Genomic DNA, 20,183 nt, shown 5'->3' on the forward strand with positions numbered 1-20,183 from the left:
ACAGAAGTTATAGTGAGGGGATCAACATAGAGAGAGAAAGAAAGAGGGAGAGGGGAGAGGAGGGGGGAGGAAGGGACAGAGAATATTTCCCTGACAAAGTGAAGAAGAAGCCTAACATCATCTAAGAATATAGTAATCCACCAGGTCGATTTCCTTTCTGCCTAGTTCCTCTGCACACTTGCATTTCAACTCCAGATGTAATTGTGTTTCCAGCAGACTGCATTTTACCAAAAATGGCCACACAGACTCAGTTCCATGTCCTGGAGCCTTGCCATGCGTGCATGATGAGGTGGAGGCTAGGTCCTTGCCCCCTGGTCCTGGGCAGGCCTTTGTGACAACCTCCATGAATAGCATAGAGGGGATGACAGTGCTTGACTTCCAAGATGGGGTTAAAAATGAACATGGAGCTCTCTGTACTGATTCTCTCTCTCTCAGGATGCTTACCCTTGGACCCCAGCCACCATGTTATGAAGAAGCCCATGGTGAGGGCAGATGTGGGTGCTCTGGCCAGCAACCCCAGCTCACAGCCAAGATCAGTTTTTAGACAAACAACAACTTGTTGACATTTTGAGTACTTCACGTGTTTTCTGGAGGAAGAAAATAGATCGAGAGGCTGGGCATGGTGGTTCACACCTGTAATCCTGGCACTCTGGGAGGCCGGCCATGGTGGTTCACACCCGTAATCCTGGCACTCTGGGAGGCTGAGGCAAAAGGATCTCTTAAGCTTAGGAATTTGAGACCAGTCTGAGCAGAGTGAGATCCTGTCTCTACTAAAAATAGAAAATTAGCTGAGTTTGCGGTGGATGCTGTACTTGGGAGCCAGCTGCTCAGGAAGCTGAGGCAGGAGAATCACTTGGACCTAAGAGTTTGTGGTTGCTGTGAGCAAGGCTGAAACCATGGCACTTTACCTAGGGTGACAGAGTGAAACTCTATCTCAAAAAGAAGGAAGGAAGGGAAGAAGGGAGGGAGAGAAAAGGGGAAGGGGAAAAGGCAGGGAAAAGAAAAAGGAATTGAGATAGTTTAATTATCTCCAGATGATTTTATCCCCCTGCTACCAAGTCACCCTCCTAGCCTTTGAGTCTTCCCAGACATTGTGGAACAGAAGCAGGCTGCCCCCCACCTTGCCTAATAACCTAAGGAATCTGGAAACCTCCACCTCTGAGATCTGAAATGACTTGTGCGGCATTAAATGGCCAGAGTCACTCTTTCTAGAAATTGTCTCTAAAATGGTCATTCCTCCCAGGCTTCTTTCCTCTTAGTGAAAACCTGACTGATTATATTGGGAAACAGAAAAAGTCATACCCATGCTGGATCTTGCTACGTCCACATTTCCTGTTACCACTGAAGTAGCATCTCTCTGACACCCCTCAGGTCCCATGCCCCACAGGGGCCGACATTAGTCAGCACCTGACAAACCGGGAGGTCCCCCACAGCAGCAGGCGCCGCTACACCGGGCAGGTCCCCTGCAATCACTTCACTCTCAGCGACGAGGAGGACTGCCTCAAGGCGCTGGCCTGGATACGGAACAACTCCATCACCTCGGAAGGTAAGGATGTGGGTAACTGTGTATCTTTTCAGAATAGTGTTTTATCTTTATAATGAGTCTCATTCTTCATCTAGTTCCAGTATATAATTAGTGCCTAATTAATTCCAACCAAATCATTCATCTGTCATGCTTTGTTTTCCAGATTAATTTACAACTTGTTGTCATTTTTGGATACCCAGCATGTTTGCTGGGGGAAAAGAAAAAGGCTGAGATAGTTTAATTATCTATAATTATTTTATTACACAAAATGAATATCTGAAGAGCAAAGCATGGCTAAAATCATTAACTAATTAAAGAATAATTTAATAAGCAAACATGTTTAGCAATTATATGGAAAATATGTCTCCTTTGTGAAGCTAAAAAGACCTAGGAAGAAAAAGAAAGCCCTGTGTGGGAGGGGCCTCTCTTCTTTCCACAGCCCATTGTTCTCGTTCTTGGTGCTGCCTGTGTAGTCCTTCCCACAAATACACAGATTCAAGCGGCATGCTGTCTTTTGAATTGAAATGAGAAAGTAAAACATTTGAGCAAATGCCTGTGCCACTCAGAAGTGCCTCCTCAAGCATCTTCCTCTCTATGCTTGGATTGCACTGAAATTGTTCAGCTCGTTCAACAACCAGAATGGGGCCTGGCTACCTGTCTGTCTTGAACTGACACTTGGAAGTCAAGGTTTCAAGACTGCATGGTGCAGCCCCTCCTGTCTACCTAACGCTCGTGGAGGGTCAGTGACCCAGTGGCGTTACACACGCACCTGGGTTAGAGCTGTGATTCCAGACCTTCAGTTCAGTAAGTGCACAGAAGTGGGTATCTCTGTGTAAAATTCAATACATAAATGTATGTCATATGTGTATTTAAATAGAATTTAATTATATCTTTAATATAAATAATACATTAAAATTAACATAGTTTCTTCTGATCTGGGATGGGCAATTTAGGTATCAATTAACTCTTCACACTACATTTTACTAAGTTAAGAAGTTATGAACTTAATACATTAATAATTTTTAATAGACGACAAATAGCATTCAGTGCATTACTAGATTCAATTTGCTGATATTCATAGGCTGTTTGCCTCTAAATTCATAAATGAGATCAGCCTATAGTTTTCTCTTTCATGCTTTCTTTGTTAGGTTTTTGGAATCAAGGGTATTCTAGTCTCAGCACTTTGGGAAGCTTTCCATATTTTGGGGGAATCTACGATACGAAGTAACTAAAAGGTTAGACAAGAATCACCCATAAAACCAGCTGGGTCTGGAACCTTTGAGCTGAGATGGAATATACAGAGATATACCAGCAATGAGTATTTAAAACTTGTAGTCAAATATTTTTGCATCTGCATCCAAAGTTGGTATTATTCCAGTTTTATAGCTATGTATGTTTAAATCTACTTCAACATTTTTGTCTTTCTTTCATCACTGCCCAGAGACCTATGGAGACTTAGAGAATTTTCTAATCCAGGGGTCAGAAAGCTTTTGCTGTGAAGTCTCAGGTAGTAAATGTTTGAGACTTTGCAGGTCTGGCAGTCTCTGCTGCACCAACTCAAGTCTGCTATGTTAGCCAGAAAGCAGCCAGAGACCACACGCAAACCAAGGAGCACGGCTGTGTTCCAGGGAAACTATTTGCAAAGATAGGTGATGACCTGTAATCTGTAGAACCCTGCTTTTATGAAAGAATATCTGACAAATAATTATCATTTCATCAAGTCCAGGCCTCAAACTGTAACTTGAACTACCTAAAAACACAAAAGTTCGATAGAAAATCCACAGTATGTGTTAGGACTCACCCAGTCCCATTAGTGTGCAGGGCTTAAACTTTGCACCTTTGACTGCTCTGGATGTTAGGACAGAGAATTTGACCAATAAAAAAGCCTTTGAAGGTGGCAAACTCTGAAGGTTGAACGTTGATGGCAAAGAATTTAGAAATCCCAAAGAAAGAAGCTCCAGGGCAGTGTTTTTCAGCCTTTTTTATCTCATGATACACTTGAACCTATAGTTAAACTTCCACATCACACGTAAATTATGTTGATCAAAAAGAAGAGTAAAAAAATAATGTACTTACTGTGTTTTTAACTTCTTTCAAAAATAATTTGATTAATGGTCTTTACAAATTTTCCTGGCACACCAGTTGAAAGTCACTGCTCCATGGGCTCCTTCAGGTGGCTCCAGCCACGGCTCTCTTCCTTCTTAGATGGGAGGAGCGTCAGCGGCATTCTGCTGATTTGACCAGTTGTCTGAGACAGCAATGCTCAGGTGCCCACGAAAGGGGAATGTTTTTTCAAGATTTAAGAAATGTCTCCCATCAGCCACTGCATAAAGCCATTCTGAGTGCCTGCTTTTGTCCACTGAACAGCCAAGATAAGAAATACAGGAAAATTGGTTTCTTGTCTTAAATGTAGGTGATGTTCCCCTGGGTCTGGTGCTCAGTGGCTCCCCAGGGCACCTACCAGGTAGGGACTCTTAACACTCAGATGCTAGGACCCAGTATGGGACCTATCTGAGAAATCTGACCCAGCCAAGTTAAGTTAACTCTGTGGCCCTTTTCAAATGACTTCTCAAGTTAAAAAAAAAAAAATACCGACCTCCTGCCTTGAGGAAACCCTCTCTCGTAGCTATCCCATCGTTTGAGTCACATGCAGACATGACTTTACGTTCTTGCAGCATCACTTTGTGAGCCCAAATTCCAGAGCAGGCAGGGTCTAGGATAGTCACCCAATTGCCCATAGAAAGCCTTTCTCCACCCAAGAGCCAAGAATCAACAACAGAAAGTGTTCTATCTGCCAAGGTCTCTAAGCAAAGCACCCTAAATACACCCTGGCTTTCCTGGCAAGCTGCAGTGTGTTCAGAAGGGAGGGCAGATCCAGGCATAAATACACGTCTGAGACACCTTGATGACCTCTGTTTCTTAACTGAGAGTTGGGGTGTAATACTTTACTTTTATTGCTGGGCTTTCCAATCCCCTCTAACATTATAGAAACCCTAGTGGTCTTTCCAGAGTGGCATTTTGAAAAGAAAATCATTTTTGCATCATGTTTCTGAGACACAGAGCATATCACACTTGCTGAAGCTCCAAGCTCAGCTCTTCTTTATCTCAGGGTCATGTATGCGGCACACTGCCTGGCGGGCAGTGGATGCGCCATAAGTAATTTAATGAATGTAACTCTGTCCCCTTCCCACACATGGTGAGTCTCATCACAGCTTTTCCATTCAGCCTTACCTGGCAATTGATGGCCAATTGAGAAGACAGGTGAACCCTTGAGTGAAACTGATGGCATCTTTGAAAATTCCTTTGCCCTTAATGAAAGTATTAACACGTCGGCTAAAGTTGAGGCCTTCATCACAAATAGCAGTCATGGATCAAGGCAGTCTGCTTGGGGCCTGGAGCAATGGGCTGGTTTCAAATCTTGGGCTCACTATGTTCTGGGTCAAGTTATTTAATCCCTCTGTGTCTCAGTTTCTGAGAAATAGCTTCCTTATAAAGGTTGCTATGAACTTTAAATGGGACAAATGAGGTAGGATGTGCCATACTCAGGACAGTCTCTCACACAGAGTTCTATACTCTCTAAAAAACGGTGGTGCTGGGCGGCACCTGCAGCTCAAAGGAGTAGGGCGCCAGCCCCATATGCCGAAGGTGGTGGGTTCAAACCCAGCCCCGGCCAAAAACTGCAAAAAAAAAAAAAAAGAAAGAAAGAAAAAGAAAAAACGATGGTGCTGTTACTATATGATGAAATCACTGCCACACACTGGGGCTTCCTCAGAGTACCAGTCTCAGCCCCTACCCCTGGTGACGGTGAAGTCAAGGACCTCAGTCTCTATGCAATAGGTGGGGATTCCTATATGCCAGGTTGCAGGGGCTCTGTGGTCTTCAAGAGAGGCTTGGGGCTGTGAAATTTGGAGACTGCCTCCCTGAGAAGGGAGGATTTGAGCTGAGCCTTAAAGGATGGGAGGATAAGCAAACAGTGAGAGAGAGGAGTGGGTGGAGAGTTTGGATTGTGTCCAGAAGACACTGGGCCAATACCCTCTTGGAGCAGAGTCTGTGAAGGGTAACACAGGAGCAGGTGGGGCAGACCCTGAGGCAGACCCCAAGTGCCCTGCCATGTCCAAATTTAACTGGTCACTTTCTAGGGTATGAGGCCCCCCTGAAGGGGGGTGGCCAGGGGATATGCCATGCATGAACAGCACTTTAGGAAGGTGAGCCTTCCATCTGTACTACCCACACAGCAGGGAGAGAGAGACCGAGTGAGAAGGGTTCCCAAGGATGGCAGTAGACAGTTGAGGCCAGACAGCAGGTGATGGCTGGAAGAAGTCACCCTGCTCCACTTGGTGGTCCTATTGGCACAGCCACTTCTGACTTATCACCGAGTCAGTTACGGGCTGACAGGATCTGAAGCCAGAAACTCGAAGTTTGGTGCATCATGGAAAACAAGGGTCAGGACGGCATTCCTGCTCACCTGACAATGGACAGCACTGCCTTTTCCCGTTGATGGACATCTTGTGTCACCCTAGTGACAGAAGAAATGTGGGTATCTTTTCATAGTAGTTTACTTTTACTTCCTCAGGGCTAATTTCCTCTTTCCTAAATAGTTCACGGTACAAGTTGGGGCAGTGGAGCTGAGGACAGCCCCCTCCTCCCAAGAGTCTGAGAAAAGATGTCTTGGGGTCTCACTGGCTGTGCCTGGGAGGCGTGTCCGTCTGGAACCATACCCCGAGTCCTGGGAAAGCCAGGCCTGACTTGAGCAAAGCACAGGGATGTGAGGAGAGGCTTGTTCCCTGAGAATGGTGGAGGGATTATTCTAGAAGGATGGTGGATGCCAGGCAGCAGGAACAATGGATGTTCCCAGGAGGAAATACACACAGACACCACCCCGATTTCAGGCCCTGTTTCACATCACTGTCCTCTGCTTGCAAAGGAGAACAGGGGGGTTCTGTGATGGAATTAGTATAGCCGGAAGGCCCTCGTTTTCTGGGCTGTGGAGTTGGATGGGCTTACAGACGTAAATTACCCTAGACCATTGGAACTGCTCAGGGCCAGGGAGCAGCGCTGACATCACCCGCTCAAACGCCAAACACCGCTTTCAACTGCAACAAAACGTGGAGTGTTGGCGGGGGTGGGGGGGGTGGGGGGGTGATGGCTCTGAGAGAACCCAGCAACCTGATACATTATAACAGTTTATCGCACTAATTGGAACTAATTGAAATTCATCTGCTATTACCTCTGTACTTTCCATGAAAATGAAAAGTAGGATGAAAGTAATGTAGAAAAAAAAAAACTGCCTTAATGGCTGGAAATGGATCAATTATTTTCATCTTTAGCTCAATACAGTTTACTGCCTCATTAAAAGCATGTTTATAGGAAAAGTATAACATTAAAATTCCAGCGCATACATCACTGAACGAAGCCTTTGTTATATTATATCTAATATAGTCTTCCCTTTTTCTTTGGCAGAACAAAATGGGGCAGGTCAGGTTTGGGGCATAGAAATCTTATGCTTTTGACTTATGAAAAAATAAAAGCATTATCTGGCCTATTTGGGGGCATGACAGGCTTTCTAAGTGAATGTTTATTTCATAATTTATTAATATTCTACAATGTCTATTTAAAATTCCTTCATTATCTAGTTATTTGCCTAAGATGTTTATCCAGATAAAATGCCAACTTGGGTATATCTTCAGTGACGTGGTCCATGTCCATCAGCAAGCCTGGTACAGGGGTGCGAGCTCTGGTTCTGAAACTACACTCCCAGGACCCCAGCGCTGCTGGCCCACCTCCGTGCTGTGTGAACTTGAGCTCATTATTTAACCCCTCTGTATCAGTTTTCTGGAGAAAATAACAAAACCTGTCTCACAGGCCTTTTCTGAGGAAGAATGAGGTCGTGCATAACCACTGTATGTCTCCCTGAAATGGAAAAAGGAAATATAGTTCTTCATTAAAACACAGTGGAGGCTCGGCGCCTATGGTTCAACCGGCTAAGGCGCCAGCCACGTACACCTAAGGTGGCGGGTTCGAATCCCCAGCCCGGACCCGCCAAACAACAATGATGGCTGCAACCAAAAAATAGCCGGGCGTTGTGGCGGGCGCCTGTGGTCCCAGCTACCTGGGAGGCGGAGGCAGGAGACTCTCTTGAGCCCAGGAATTGGAGGTTGCTGTGAGCTGTGATGCCACGGCACTCTGCCCAGGGGGACAGCTTGAGGCTCTGTCTCAAAAAAAAAAAAAAAAAAAAACACAGTGGAATAGGCAAATGTGCATAGAAAGATACATAGACTATAAAATGCATATACTTCTTATTTTCTCAGGCCTTAAAAATATAGTAACTATGAGGAGAAATTCATGTCCTGTGTGCATAAATCATAAACTCATTTCTTATACTCCTGAGATCTGCTCTCATGACCCGAATCAGAAGTCCTCCCTGCCTTCAGAGTCACGATTCTCTCCTTGGAGCGTCGCTGGTCTGCAGAGCACCAGGCGTGAGCCTGAAACGGTGGCAAAGCTCACTGTCCAGTCATTAAAAGCCAAGCACTCTGTTCGAAAGAATAAAATCCATTTTGGCATCTACTAAAAATGCTGTTTTTAAGAAAGTTGTCCCACTACTTTTAGGAAAAATCTATGACTAGAGAAAATAACACGGTATTTTGTTTCATGAATTTTTTTTCTTTTTTTTTTTATTATTTATTTTTTTTGTTTCATGAACTTCATAGGGAAATCAGTTTAGCTTTTCTCTCTATAAAGTCATTTACCTTTCATTATCAGTGAGTTTTCTAACTCCTGAAACTATTACTTACTGTCTTTGGGAACCAAGATGCTGAAACTGGCGTCTTCCCCCACCTCAGTAGCATACACTGAAGAACCTTCTGAATCTGGTGGGGCAGCCTTATTCAGGGGATCACTATCAAAGCTGCTGGTATGTCCATTTTTACTTTCAAGCAGTGTGTATCAAAAAGTAGAAAGATCACCTGCGCCTCTCTGCCAGAGTTTTGACCGGCCCGTCCCAGTTCCTGTCAGTCTGGAGAGCGGATTGGCAGCTTCCCGGCCGGCCCCACGTCGCTGCAGCCACTTCCTCCCTGGCAGGGCTGTCCACACTGAGGCCCCCACTCCTCTTGCGAGCACCCTTGCACACTCTGTTTCTTTGTTCATTTTTGTGTTTTCCTTTTTTTCTTATTTTGCATTCTGTTTCAAAGGCTGCTGCCTGGTTACATCGGAAGAATGACTTTGGGCTCCTCCTTTCCACCTTCAGTTTGAGCTTTCACACGGCTGCCTCTTCACGGGGCCTCTCCTCGAGCTCTGCTGGCCATTTCATATCTGTAATCCTAGTAATGAATAATTTATTCCTTAAAAGGAGCGACGAAGACTGGCCTGACATGAAACGTCTATAGTTATGTTACCTTATCCTTTACTGAAAAATCTACCCAGACTGTTTTAATCACTAGTTACCATCTGCTATTTCAAAGCAGGGAAGCCCACTCTTTGCCTCTGTCACCAGTCACATCCAGCCCCCAATCGGTCGTTTCTTATAAGATGATCTGGAAAGAAGGCAGTGACCAAATCTTTTTGCATAAAATTGATATCCAGGGAAAAACCCCACAGCTGCATAGAAACTTCTCCACAGTGTATGTGACACCCCGTCCTGTGAAAGGAATGTGTTACCTGCTTCTAAATATTTCCATGAGTTATAAAGCACCAAGTGGTAGAAAAGTGGGGTTAAATTCCTCTCTAACCAACTGAACTTTTCTGGCTTGTTAAAAGTATGCTCTAAAAGAACAGTTGTCACGGGGCCCCGTGAGCTGGGGCGGCCTCACTCTGTCCACACAGCTGTGCCTGGGAGCCCCCCTGCACACAATGGCTGGCACACAGCGGTCAGCACAGTGCCTCCTGCAGGCAGAGCCGACATGGCCTGGGCCTCCCTTTAGTCACTTAGCCTCTGTTCACCCACCTGCATGTTCAGCAGTCACTTTGTGTCACCTACTTTTAAACTCCCTCTTCTGTCTAACTCTTACTCAGGAACTGAGGCTCTCGCTCATCTATCTCCGCCCACTTTTCCTCCTTTGTCCGCATCCTTTCTCCCATATCATCCCTCCTTGGTTCAGACAGAGATTGGCCTGCCCACTGCAACATGCTGACCTCCAGCTCAAATTTCAGAAAGCCTCATGACCTGACGTCAAATCCGCATAAGGAAAGCCACTGCTGTAAACCTTTCACACTCCCCCAAACCCCTAGAAGTTCTTTTCAGCGTCATTACAAACCTGTTCTTCTATCTACTCAACATCTGCCTTGCCTTAAATCGCATATTTAGGATATGATTTCTTGTTTCCCTGAGTTTAAATGTCACCAATATGGCAGGAGTATTATTTTATATCTACAATTTGTTGTAGGTGCACACAATTTTTGTGACATTTAGGATTATGTAGGATTTTGTAAGTTACGCCGGAGACCTAGTAACCAACTCTAACATTGTTAAGGGGAGCGTGTTTCTATTTTACACATATCAGGTACATGACCCATTCTGTGGCCGGATGTTTCTCATAGTGCTAAACAGTCACATACTACAGGGGGGGAAGGGGCAGGGATGGTTTGTTTTTGCATGTCCCTGACCCCTTTCATTTGTTCACTACTATTTAACAGTGAGTAACAAGCACAAATATGTAGTAGGAGAATCTCGCCACAGTGAAGTCATTTAAAGGGCACAAAAGTATGGTCCATTAGCCAAAAAAAAAAAAAAAAGTCTTAGGATCAGCAATCTAATAAATCTCAAACACCCATGTATCTAGCTGGGAAACATGGTTACAGCTGGAGGCCAGGCACTGTGCCAGGCCCCAGGGATACGCAGTCGGAAGGGCAGATGTGGAGCTTATGGTCCAGAGAAATCATCTTACAGGGAAGCCTGGTTGTGTAGGCCATGCTGGGAAGGAAGGTGGAGACCACCACGTTCCCCCTGGGACTCACCTGGCTGGAAGCCCAGGCACAGGAATAGGGAAGGCTATGGCCTTGACCTGGATTCTTCAAAAGCACTAGTTCCAGCTCATTCAAACTAGTAAAATTACTCTTGTAAATGTAAGTGATCATACTTTTTTTTTTTTTTTTGAGACAGAGCCTCAAGCTATCCCCCTGGGTAGAGTGCCATGGCATCACAGCCCACAGCAACCTCCAACTCCTGGGCTCAAGCGAGTCTCCTGCCTCAGCTTCCCAAGTAGCTGGGACTACAGGCGCCCGCCACAACGCCCGGCCATTTTTTTGGTTGCAGCCATCATTGTTGTTTGGCGGGCCCGGGCTGGGGATTCGAACCCGCCACCTTAGGTGTATGTGGCTGGCGCCTTAACTTGAGCCACAGGCGCCGAGCCAGTGATCATACTTTTATGCTTAGGTTGATTCATCACAAAGTGAATAACCAAAGTCTTTGGCTACTAGTTTTTTCCAGAGGGCCTCCAAAGATATAAGACTTTGGTTATTCTATGAATTCTCACCACACTTATACTTTTTCTGTTAGCTTACAAAGGAATTATTTATAGGCGTTTGAGTGAAGTCAATGTTATTTCTAATAGCTCTAAATGTTACAATGTAAATTGATAATAATAGTAATACAAGGAATTATGCCTAACATTATACCTGGTATACACGTATAGAAGTCACAAGATAAATATAAATTGAATCTAAATCTGAATCTAAAGTAAATCTAAATCTAAAATAAAAATAAAGATATAAGACTTTGGTTATTCTATGAATTCTCACCACACTTATACTTTTTCTGTTAGCTTACAAAGGAATTATTTATAGGCGTTTGAGTGAAGTCAATGTTATTTCTAATAGCTCTAAATGTTACAATGTAAATTGATAATAATAGTAATACAAGGAATTATGCCTAACATTATACCTGGTATACACGTATAGAAGTCACAAGATAAATATAAATTGAATCTAAATCTGAATCTAAACATTCTTCACAAAGTAAAAGTTAGAATTAATGTTTCATGAAAGAACTCGCAATTGTGCAAAGGTGTTGGAAAGAATCATCTCCCACAGAATGGAGATGTTCAAAAGGCAAGAGATTGGACTGGCAAAGAGTAAGAGGCTTATTTTTACATGACTTTTTATCATCTTATTGTATTTGTGGAGGACTGTGATTTGACCTGTAACATGCTTTTATTTATTTATTAACAAATTATATTAAGATGAGATTCAACTATATTTAATGGGTAGTGAGAGAAATATAACCAAATAATCATACAAAGCATGTCTAAATGAAATGTTTCAGATGAGGTTACATAAGTAGGCAGCTATTTAATACATGACTCTGTGGTCTGAACTATCAGAGTTTGGCGAGCATTCCTCCTCCTCCCCCTTCCTCTGTGGGCAGAGCGTATTTCCCCACTCCCTTAACCATGTGACTTGGTCTGGTCAATAACAGCGAATGGGACGCAGGCAGAGGCTTGAGATGTGCCTGGCAGCTGCGTGCCCTGTTGTGCCCCTACACAGAAAGTGCCTCAGGTAGGACTCAGTCCACGGAGGCGAAACACATCTGGGGCAGACCCGAGTCCAACCACAACTTGAAGCCAGGTCAGCTGACATCAGCCTGCCCACAGAAGTGTGAGCTGATGCACAACATGCTTGTCGTTGTTTGATGCCAATTTGGGATTGGCTTGTTATGCAGCAATATTACCACAACAGCTGACTGTTATGATAAGCAAACTCTCATATTCTTGGTAAGGGAATTTTATTTCAAATTAAACTTTAAAGATAGCTGAAACTATTTGACAGTTATAACACCTATAAAAATCTGATGTTATAAAATGTATTACCTTTTGAATTGAAAACTGTCATCCTCTCAAGCTGCCTACAGTCTGTGGGCAACCCTTGCCAGCTAGCACAGCTCTCCAAACCCCAGGAGGACTGTGTACCCAGTCCTCCACAAACCTGTAATGAAAAAAGCCCAGCTCACAGAAGAGTTGCTAACAGCTAACATAAATGAGACTAGAAAAATGCTGAACTCTGAGTTGCATGGGGTCTAAACACTTAAATTCATTCAACTGAACATGAATATTGTTTTGGCACGCGTACTTTCAAGGGTAGGAGACCTCAAACCTCTGACAGTTTTAGGCTTAAGTTTTGCCTGTCCTGGCAGGCTGGCTCTTTGTTGGGCCAGACAGCCAAGATTCAGTTTTCGCAGCAGGTGGGAGCCTTAATAATTCAAGCAAAATGTTGCCTCTTTCAGCCAAGGAAAATGCAGTTCCCCAAGGAATGTTGCATTAGAGCATCCAGACAGAAAACCCTACCCACACAATCGGAGCATTCTGGTGCAGGCAGGGAGGGGGCCCCACTCTCTCCCTCCATAGCCCTCTTGCCTCTCCGTAGTCGAGGAGCAGGGAGGGTGGGAGAACCGACTAGATGTTACCCCAGAGAAGCCAACTGAAAATTATTCTCACTTATTTTCCTAAGTAAATAAGACAAGCTATTGTCCCTCTTTTCAATTTTGGATTGAAATATATTTGGCATAATTTTCTCAACCAAATTGAATTAATATACTTGACATTTATGTTGCTTTGTAAAACTCTTTTCATCCCATTTCATAAAAACTAAAAAATAGAAATTAAATGAAATATACATTTGGGTTTAAATTGCTATATGTTCCTTACTTACTTAAAAGTAAGTCTGCAGTGGTTTTTCTCTGTAGAAAAGGTAACAGTGTCAATGTAGTGTTCAAACTAGCAGATACTGCATTTCACTTATTTATAGATTTATTGATTTTAAGACTGACAAAATAGGATGGCATCTATAATTACTTCTGTGGTATTTTTGAGAACTATAAATAAATGGCATAGATTGTTACAATCAAAATATTCTTTTGGGTTTTTTGATCAAAATATTCTTAAATGAGGGAAATCTTTCAAGATTATTTTGTAATTTTATATTTGCTGACCACAGTATATGCTTTTGGTTAGGTCTTAGCACATTAAATTCTAAAAGTTAGAATTTGAATCTTTATAAAATTATCTGGTGAAAAGCAGAATGTTCTAGTCTTAAGTTCTCAAAAAAGGAGCAATTTCCTTGAAACCAACTCAATTCAACAGGAATTAAAATATCAGTAACATCGTGTGCAGGAATATTTTTTACCACTGCCCTCTCCTCTTAGAGCTAGTATATATTGCAAACTTTAGTAATTGTGTTTCCTTAATAAGAGTAGAAAATAGGAAACAAAAATAAGATAAAAGGTTTATTTTAGACGGTTTGATTCAGCATAATTTCAACTTTCAAATTATAGGAACATAAATGAATGTCCTACTTCTCCATTAAAAGTACTTGACTACTTTGTGGGATGTTTTGTGCCAATTCTTTACTAAATTATCTTGGTCGCCGTTGCTAGGTAACACCCTGCCTTCCCGCAGCTGAAAAGTAAGAGGGTTATAGGGAGCCATCCAGCCTTATTAGCACTTGACTAATAAGGATTTTGATTTTTTTTCTTGACTGTATATCTCAGCAGTTTCCTCCTTTCCCAGGGAACGTCATTGTCTATGGAAATACAATTGATACTTACACCACGGTGGAAACGCTCTTAAACCTGGGGGTGCGGGGCCCCTGCATCTTCCTGGTGAAGCCCCCGCCCACCTCCACCATCACTTGCATCAACAACTACTCGGTGGAGAGCGCCGTGGAGGACGCGCTCAGGGGCGCTGGTGTGACCGTTTACCAGGACGCGATCTTGGCCCAGTGGAACGACGGCCTGGACCCCGACCCCATCCACAGCGCCAGCTTCACCACGCCCACCAAGCCTTTCCGACTCCAGTGCTGCGTGAGTGTCCCACCTGCTTCACCCGCCACCCCCCATCTCCCAGGGACGTGGGGTCTGGAAGATTGTGGGCGTGAACTCGTAGTCAAACACTGGGCTTTGTGTTCAACTAACTGTTGAGAGCCTCTCTTGCTGTGTGAGAAGCCACCCCAACTTGTGGCGTGCAGCTGTGCGGACCGCTTACTCTCTCTGGTCCGCAGGTTGGACTGACCACGCTGGGCAGTTCACTCCAGCACTCCAGGTCTTTTCTACGGTTGAATCTAGAAGGTATGTTCGCTCACATCTGCCTGCTGAGGCAGAGTCAACTTAGTTAAGATTTTGGGCAGAACCCTTACAAGTGTCCCCTTTCTGGGGCGGGGCTGCTCCATGGCCTGGAGACTTGGTTCTCAGGGCAAGCTGAGAGAGAAACAAAGACGGTCGCCCCAGGCCCACCGTTCTGCGCTTCCCCTGGGCCAGCCCATATTTAAAGGGAGGAGAACTAGACTCTCTCCTCTGTGGAAGGAGTGTTACCGGTTCCTGAGAGTGCGCCACGTCCCAGGCATGGTGCTGGGACAGCACCAGGACGGCTCTTCACGGAGAAGCATGCCCATTTAATGGGGGGAGAACACCGTGGCTCCAAGTCGGTGGTGGTGCTGGGATCCTGGCCCCAGTCAGCGGGGTCTTTGAAGATAGGAGTACTTTCCTCTGGGGTGTGTGACAGGCCAATTTCCAGCCTTTGTCCTCAGAGTTCCCAGCTCAGGAGGTTAGTAGACACCCTCAGGGAGGGAGTAGGGGAGGGGGCCAGTCCATCTAACTGGGAAGCAGGAAACCCCTGCAAGAGGGACAGTGAGGTCAGTGTGAGGACGGAGTTGTGTTGGTCAAGAGTGCCAGCTAACCTATAGTAGGTGGGCCAGTTAGGGGTGGGGTTCACAGAAGTCCCTCCCTGGGAATAGGGGGTGGTCAGCCTAAGTCAGGGCAGGCTTCCCTCCCCGTGCCTCCTTTACTAAGCCTTAAGGACGGTGACACCCACTGCCTCTCCCCCAACCCAGAGTCTATTCAGGGGCTCACAGCAGACCACCACCACAAAAGAGATTTCTTCAGAGTCTCTTTTTCGATCCTGGGATCCATGGACATTTTGTGGTCTGCTATTTAGATGGTCCCTTTCTTTTCTCATTCCACAAGTCTTTATTAAACACCTGCTAGGCTCTGTCCTAGGTGTTAGGGAGCTAGCATGGAAAAGACAGGAAAAGTCCATTTGGTTTTAACGGGAATACTCTGTTCACACATACATCACAGCACCTACGTAAGATAGGAAAAATAAAAATGTTTTTACCCAAATTTTCCCCAAAAGTGACAATCTTGGAAAACTGCCAAACTTATCCTCAACCTCTGGAGGTAAGCCTGTACTCTGTTTAAGAAGCAGAGGCCCCAACCCCTCCACCCCAAAATTCCCAGATACCATTTCACTGGCAGTGCCCTCTGACCTTTACTTCCCTACTCAAAGTCATCTGGAAAATACAGTTAGCCCTTGAACAAAGAGGGTTTAGGGGTACTAAACCCCAGTACAGTGGAAAATTGGCATGTAACTTTCAGCTCTTCCAAAACTTAACCTCTGATAGCCTATTGCTGACCAGAGCCTTACTGATAACATGACAGCTATTTGACACACTTTGTTTATGTATTATATACTGTAGTCTAATAATAAAGTAAGGTGGAGAAAAAAATGTTCTTAAGAAAATCATAAGAAGAGAAAATACATTTACTAAGCATTAAGTGGAAGTGAATCGTCACAAGGGCCTTCACCTTGTCTTCAGGTTGAGTAGGCTAAGGAGGAGGATGAAGAGGGGGAGCTGGTCGTGCTGTCTCAGGGCAGAGGAAAGTCCATGTACAGATGGACCCACACAGTTCACAACTGTGTTGTCCAAGGATTACTTTAACTGCCTTGGCCCAAGGCACCTTCCTGTTGAACCTCATCCTAAAGCAGTCTGGGTCAGACACCACCCTGTTTGCTGCCGGATCCTGTCCCCTACCTTCCCCTGACCCGCTGGGCATCCCAAGGAATGGCTCCTGCAGACAACATTTCCTAAGCTCTGGAAATCTCTGGTTTTTCACCTGTGTTTGGACAACAGAGTGTACTTGTGGGAGATCAGAAACAGGAAGGGAGAGGTCAAGACGTTTATCTCTCTTATGTCTACTCTGGACAACTCTGTCAGGGCATAGGAACTTTTGGTGGGGATGATGAGATATGTTCATTATCTTACGTGTGGTTTTGGTGTTGTGGATTGAACTGTGTCCGTCAGAAAGATAAGTCAAAGTCTTGAAGTCCTGAAGCAAACATGGTCTTATTCGGAAGTAGCATCTTTGTAGATGTAACCACATAGAGAAGGTCATCCTGGATCAGGGTGGGCCTTAAATCCAGTGGCTGGCATTGGAGAGAGAGATTTGATGACACAAAAAGACACAGGAGGAGGAAGATCATGGGACAGTGGAGACCCAGATTGGAGTGATGGCAGCCACAAGTCATGGAATGGCAAGAATTGCCAGCAACCACCAGAGATAGGAAGGGGCAGAGAAGGCTCTTCCCTGGATCCTCTGCAGGGAGCATAGTCCTGACAGTCCTGTAATTTCAGACGACTGGCCTCCAGAACAGTGAGAGAATAAACTCAAGTAGGATTGAACTACCTAGGAAACCAAAATAGATGCTATCACATTATACACCATGCTCTTTTTTGGGGGGGGGGGCTTCTTTTACTCAGCATGGTGTATCATTCTGTTTTTAATTTGTACTTTTCTGATGATTAATGATGTTAGGTGTTTATTGACCATGGGCATATATTCTTCTATGATGTTTCTGAGATATTAGTAATATATTTAAAAATTTTTGTTTTCCAGTTGATCACTGCTAGTTTATAAAATACAATTTATTTTGTATATAAACATTGTAACCTGAAACTTTGCTAAGTTCATTTATTAGTTCTGGTAGTGATTTTGATGTTCCATGTAGTTCCATGTATCAATGGTTCATTCCTTTATAGGGCTGAGTAGTATTCTGTTGTATGGATATACCACATGTTCATTCATTTGCCTCCTATGTACATTTTTGTATAAATCTTTGTACAGGTGTATATTTGTTTCTCTTAGCTATAAACCTAAAGAATAGCTAGGTCAGTAGTAGATGAATGTTTATGTTTTTAAGAACTTGCCATATTGTTCTCTGAAGTCGATATATCATTATACCATTTTACATGTCCACTAGAAACATATGAGAGTTTCAATTGCTCCACAGTCTTGTTAACACTTGGTATTGTCAGTGTAATTTTAACCAGTGTGATTTTAGCCATTCTATGGGTGTGGCATGGTACATATAGTGTTTTTAATTGTTGCTTTCCTGATGATTAACAATGTTTGGTATCTTTTCAAATATTCATTGACCATTCATATACACATATCTCCTTCCCTGATGTGTCTGAGCTATTACAAATGTATTTTTAAAAATTTCTTTTCCAATTGATCACTACTAGTTTACAAAATGCAATTGACTTTGTATATGAGAATTATAACCTGAATCTTTGCTAAGTTCTCTTCTTAGTTCTGGTACTTGTTTTCTAGACACATAAACATATCGTGTGAATAGAGCACAGTTTTACTTCTTTTCTGATAGTTAGGCCTTTTATTTCAGATGCTTCCTTCATTCCTCCAATGCAACATTGAATAAAAGTGGAGAAATAGACATCATTATCTTGTTGAAGAATAAAAGTGAGGAAATAGACATGATTATCCCTCCCAAATCCCAGGAGGGAATTTTCAGGCTTTCACTAGCAAGTTGGCCATGAGTTTTTTGTGGTTGTTGTTGCCCTTGTTTAGACCGAGTAACCTTTCGTTCCTAGTTTGTTCAGAAGTTTTATCCTGAATGGCTGTCAATTTTTGTGGAATTAATTTCCCTTATCTGTAATTCTTTAATACAGTGAATTACATTGGATGATTTTTCAAAATGTTCAGAAGTTGAATTTCTCAAATAAACCCTAGTTTCTGATTCAAATGTCAAAGACAAAAAAAAAAGAACTCTAGTCATATTGTATTATTCTTCTATATATTTGTTGAATTTTATTTGCTAGTATGTCTTAATAATTTTTGAGACTACTTTACAACTACACTCATGAGGGATATTAATCTATAATTTTCTGTTTTTGTAACATTCTTATAAGGTTTTGGTATTTGGACTGTTTGCCTCATTAAACAATCTAAGCAATTTCCCCTCCTTCTTTATTTTCTGAAAAAGTATGCATAAGATTGGTACATAGTATTATTTCTTCCTTGAATGTTTGATAGAATTAGCAAGTGCCACCATGCCTGGGTAATTTTTAAAGATTTTGTGGAGACTTTGTTATGTTGCCAAGGCAGGTATTGAACTCCTGGCCTCAAGTGATCCTCCTGCCTCAGCCTTCCAGAGTGCTAAAGTTATAGGTGTGAGCCAGCTATAAGTTTTTTTTTTTTTTTTTTTTGAGACAGGAGCCTCCAGCTGTCCCCCTAGGTGGTGTGCTATGGCATCACAGCTCACAGCAACCTCCAACTCCTGGACTCAAGCGAGTCTCCTGCCTCAGCTTCCCAAGTAGCTGGGACCACAGGTGCCCGCCACAACACCCAGCTATTTTTTGGTTGTAGCTGTTGTTGTTTGGCGGGCCAGGCTGGATTCGAACCTGCCACTTGAGCCACAGGCACCAAGCCCAGTTGTAAATATATAGAAAAATTTTTTTCTTTAATTGTCTATTTCATTTAAGTTGGTCAAATTTGTTGTCATTGCATTGCTTGTGTATTATTTTATTATCTATTTATTATTTTATTATCTATTTAATGTCCAGGATCTGTAGCTATAATTCCTCATCTGTTTCTGATCTTGGTGAACTGGTGTTCAATTTTTCATCTCTCTCTCCCCATCACTCCCTCACTCCCCCCTCTCAGTCTAGACAGTGCTCTGTCAGTTACTAGGTTTTTATCAATGAGCCAGCTTTTGAGTTTGTTAATTCTCTTGTCTATCAGTTTTTCTCTTCTATTGATTTGTGATCTTAACAATTACTTTCTTCTTTCTGTTTGCTTTGGATTTACATTGCCCTTCTTTTTCTAGTGCTTTAGTGTAGAAACTTAAGTCATTTATTTATATAAGCACTTAAGTGTAAGTTTTCCTTTACATTTTAGTTGCATCCCATAAATTACATTAAATTTTCATTATCACTTAGTTTAAAATATTTTCTAATCTCCCTTTGATTCTTCATTGACCCTTGGATTATGTGGAAGTGTGTTGTCTAATATCCACATATTTTTTCCTAAATATTACATATTATTGATTTCTAACTTAATGCTTTTGTGGTCCAAGAACGTATTATTTCAATTCTTTAAGATTTATTGAGGCTTGTTTTATGTCTAAGCATATGGACAATCTTTATGAACATATAATGAACATGTATTCTGTGCTTTTGAGTGTAGTGTTGTAACAATTTATTTGATGTGGATGATAATGATGTTTGACTCCCCTTGGTTTTTAGAGATATTTTTGTCTAATTCTGTGAATTGGTGAGAGAGAAATATTAAAATCTCTTGCTATTTTTATGGAAGTTTCTATTTTTCCTTTTAATTCTGTTAATTTTGCTTTGTCTCTTTTAAGGCTCTGCTACTAAGCCCATGAAAATTTAAAATTGCTATATCAGCCTCATGAATTGTACCTGAATTGTACCTCTTATCATTTAGAATGTCCCTATTTGTCTCTGATAATATCCCTTATCTCGAGGTCCCCATGACATTAATGTGGCCATTCCATTCATCTTATATTTACTATTTGCATGGCATATTTTTTTCATCAGTTTATTTTCTACTTACCTGTGTCTTTATGTTTAAAGT

At 42.8% G+C, this 20,183-nt stretch overlaps 1 protein-coding gene across 1 annotated transcript in view; it reads left to right on the plus strand.

The window, feature by feature from the left end:
* The window catches only part of CFAP61 (cilia and flagella associated protein 61), a 307,795-nt gene that overhangs the window by 202,258 nt on the left and 85,354 nt on the right, over window positions 1-20,183 (plus strand). Inside the window, exons 21-22 of the mRNA XM_003798465.2 lie at window positions 1,372-1,546; window positions 14,023-14,315. Coding sequence (XP_003798513.1) covers window positions 1,372-1,546; window positions 14,023-14,315 — 468 coding nt within the window. The remainder of the gene's footprint in view (window positions 1-1,371; window positions 1,547-14,022; window positions 14,316-20,183) is intronic.

This window comes from Otolemur garnettii, unplaced genomic scaffold (genome assembly GCF_000181295.1).
Source record: "Otolemur garnettii isolate 467f Iridium unplaced genomic scaffold, OtoGar3 scaffold00136, whole genome shotgun sequence".
NCBI classification, from domain to species: Eukaryota; Metazoa; Chordata; class Mammalia; order Primates; family Galagidae; genus Otolemur; species Otolemur garnettii.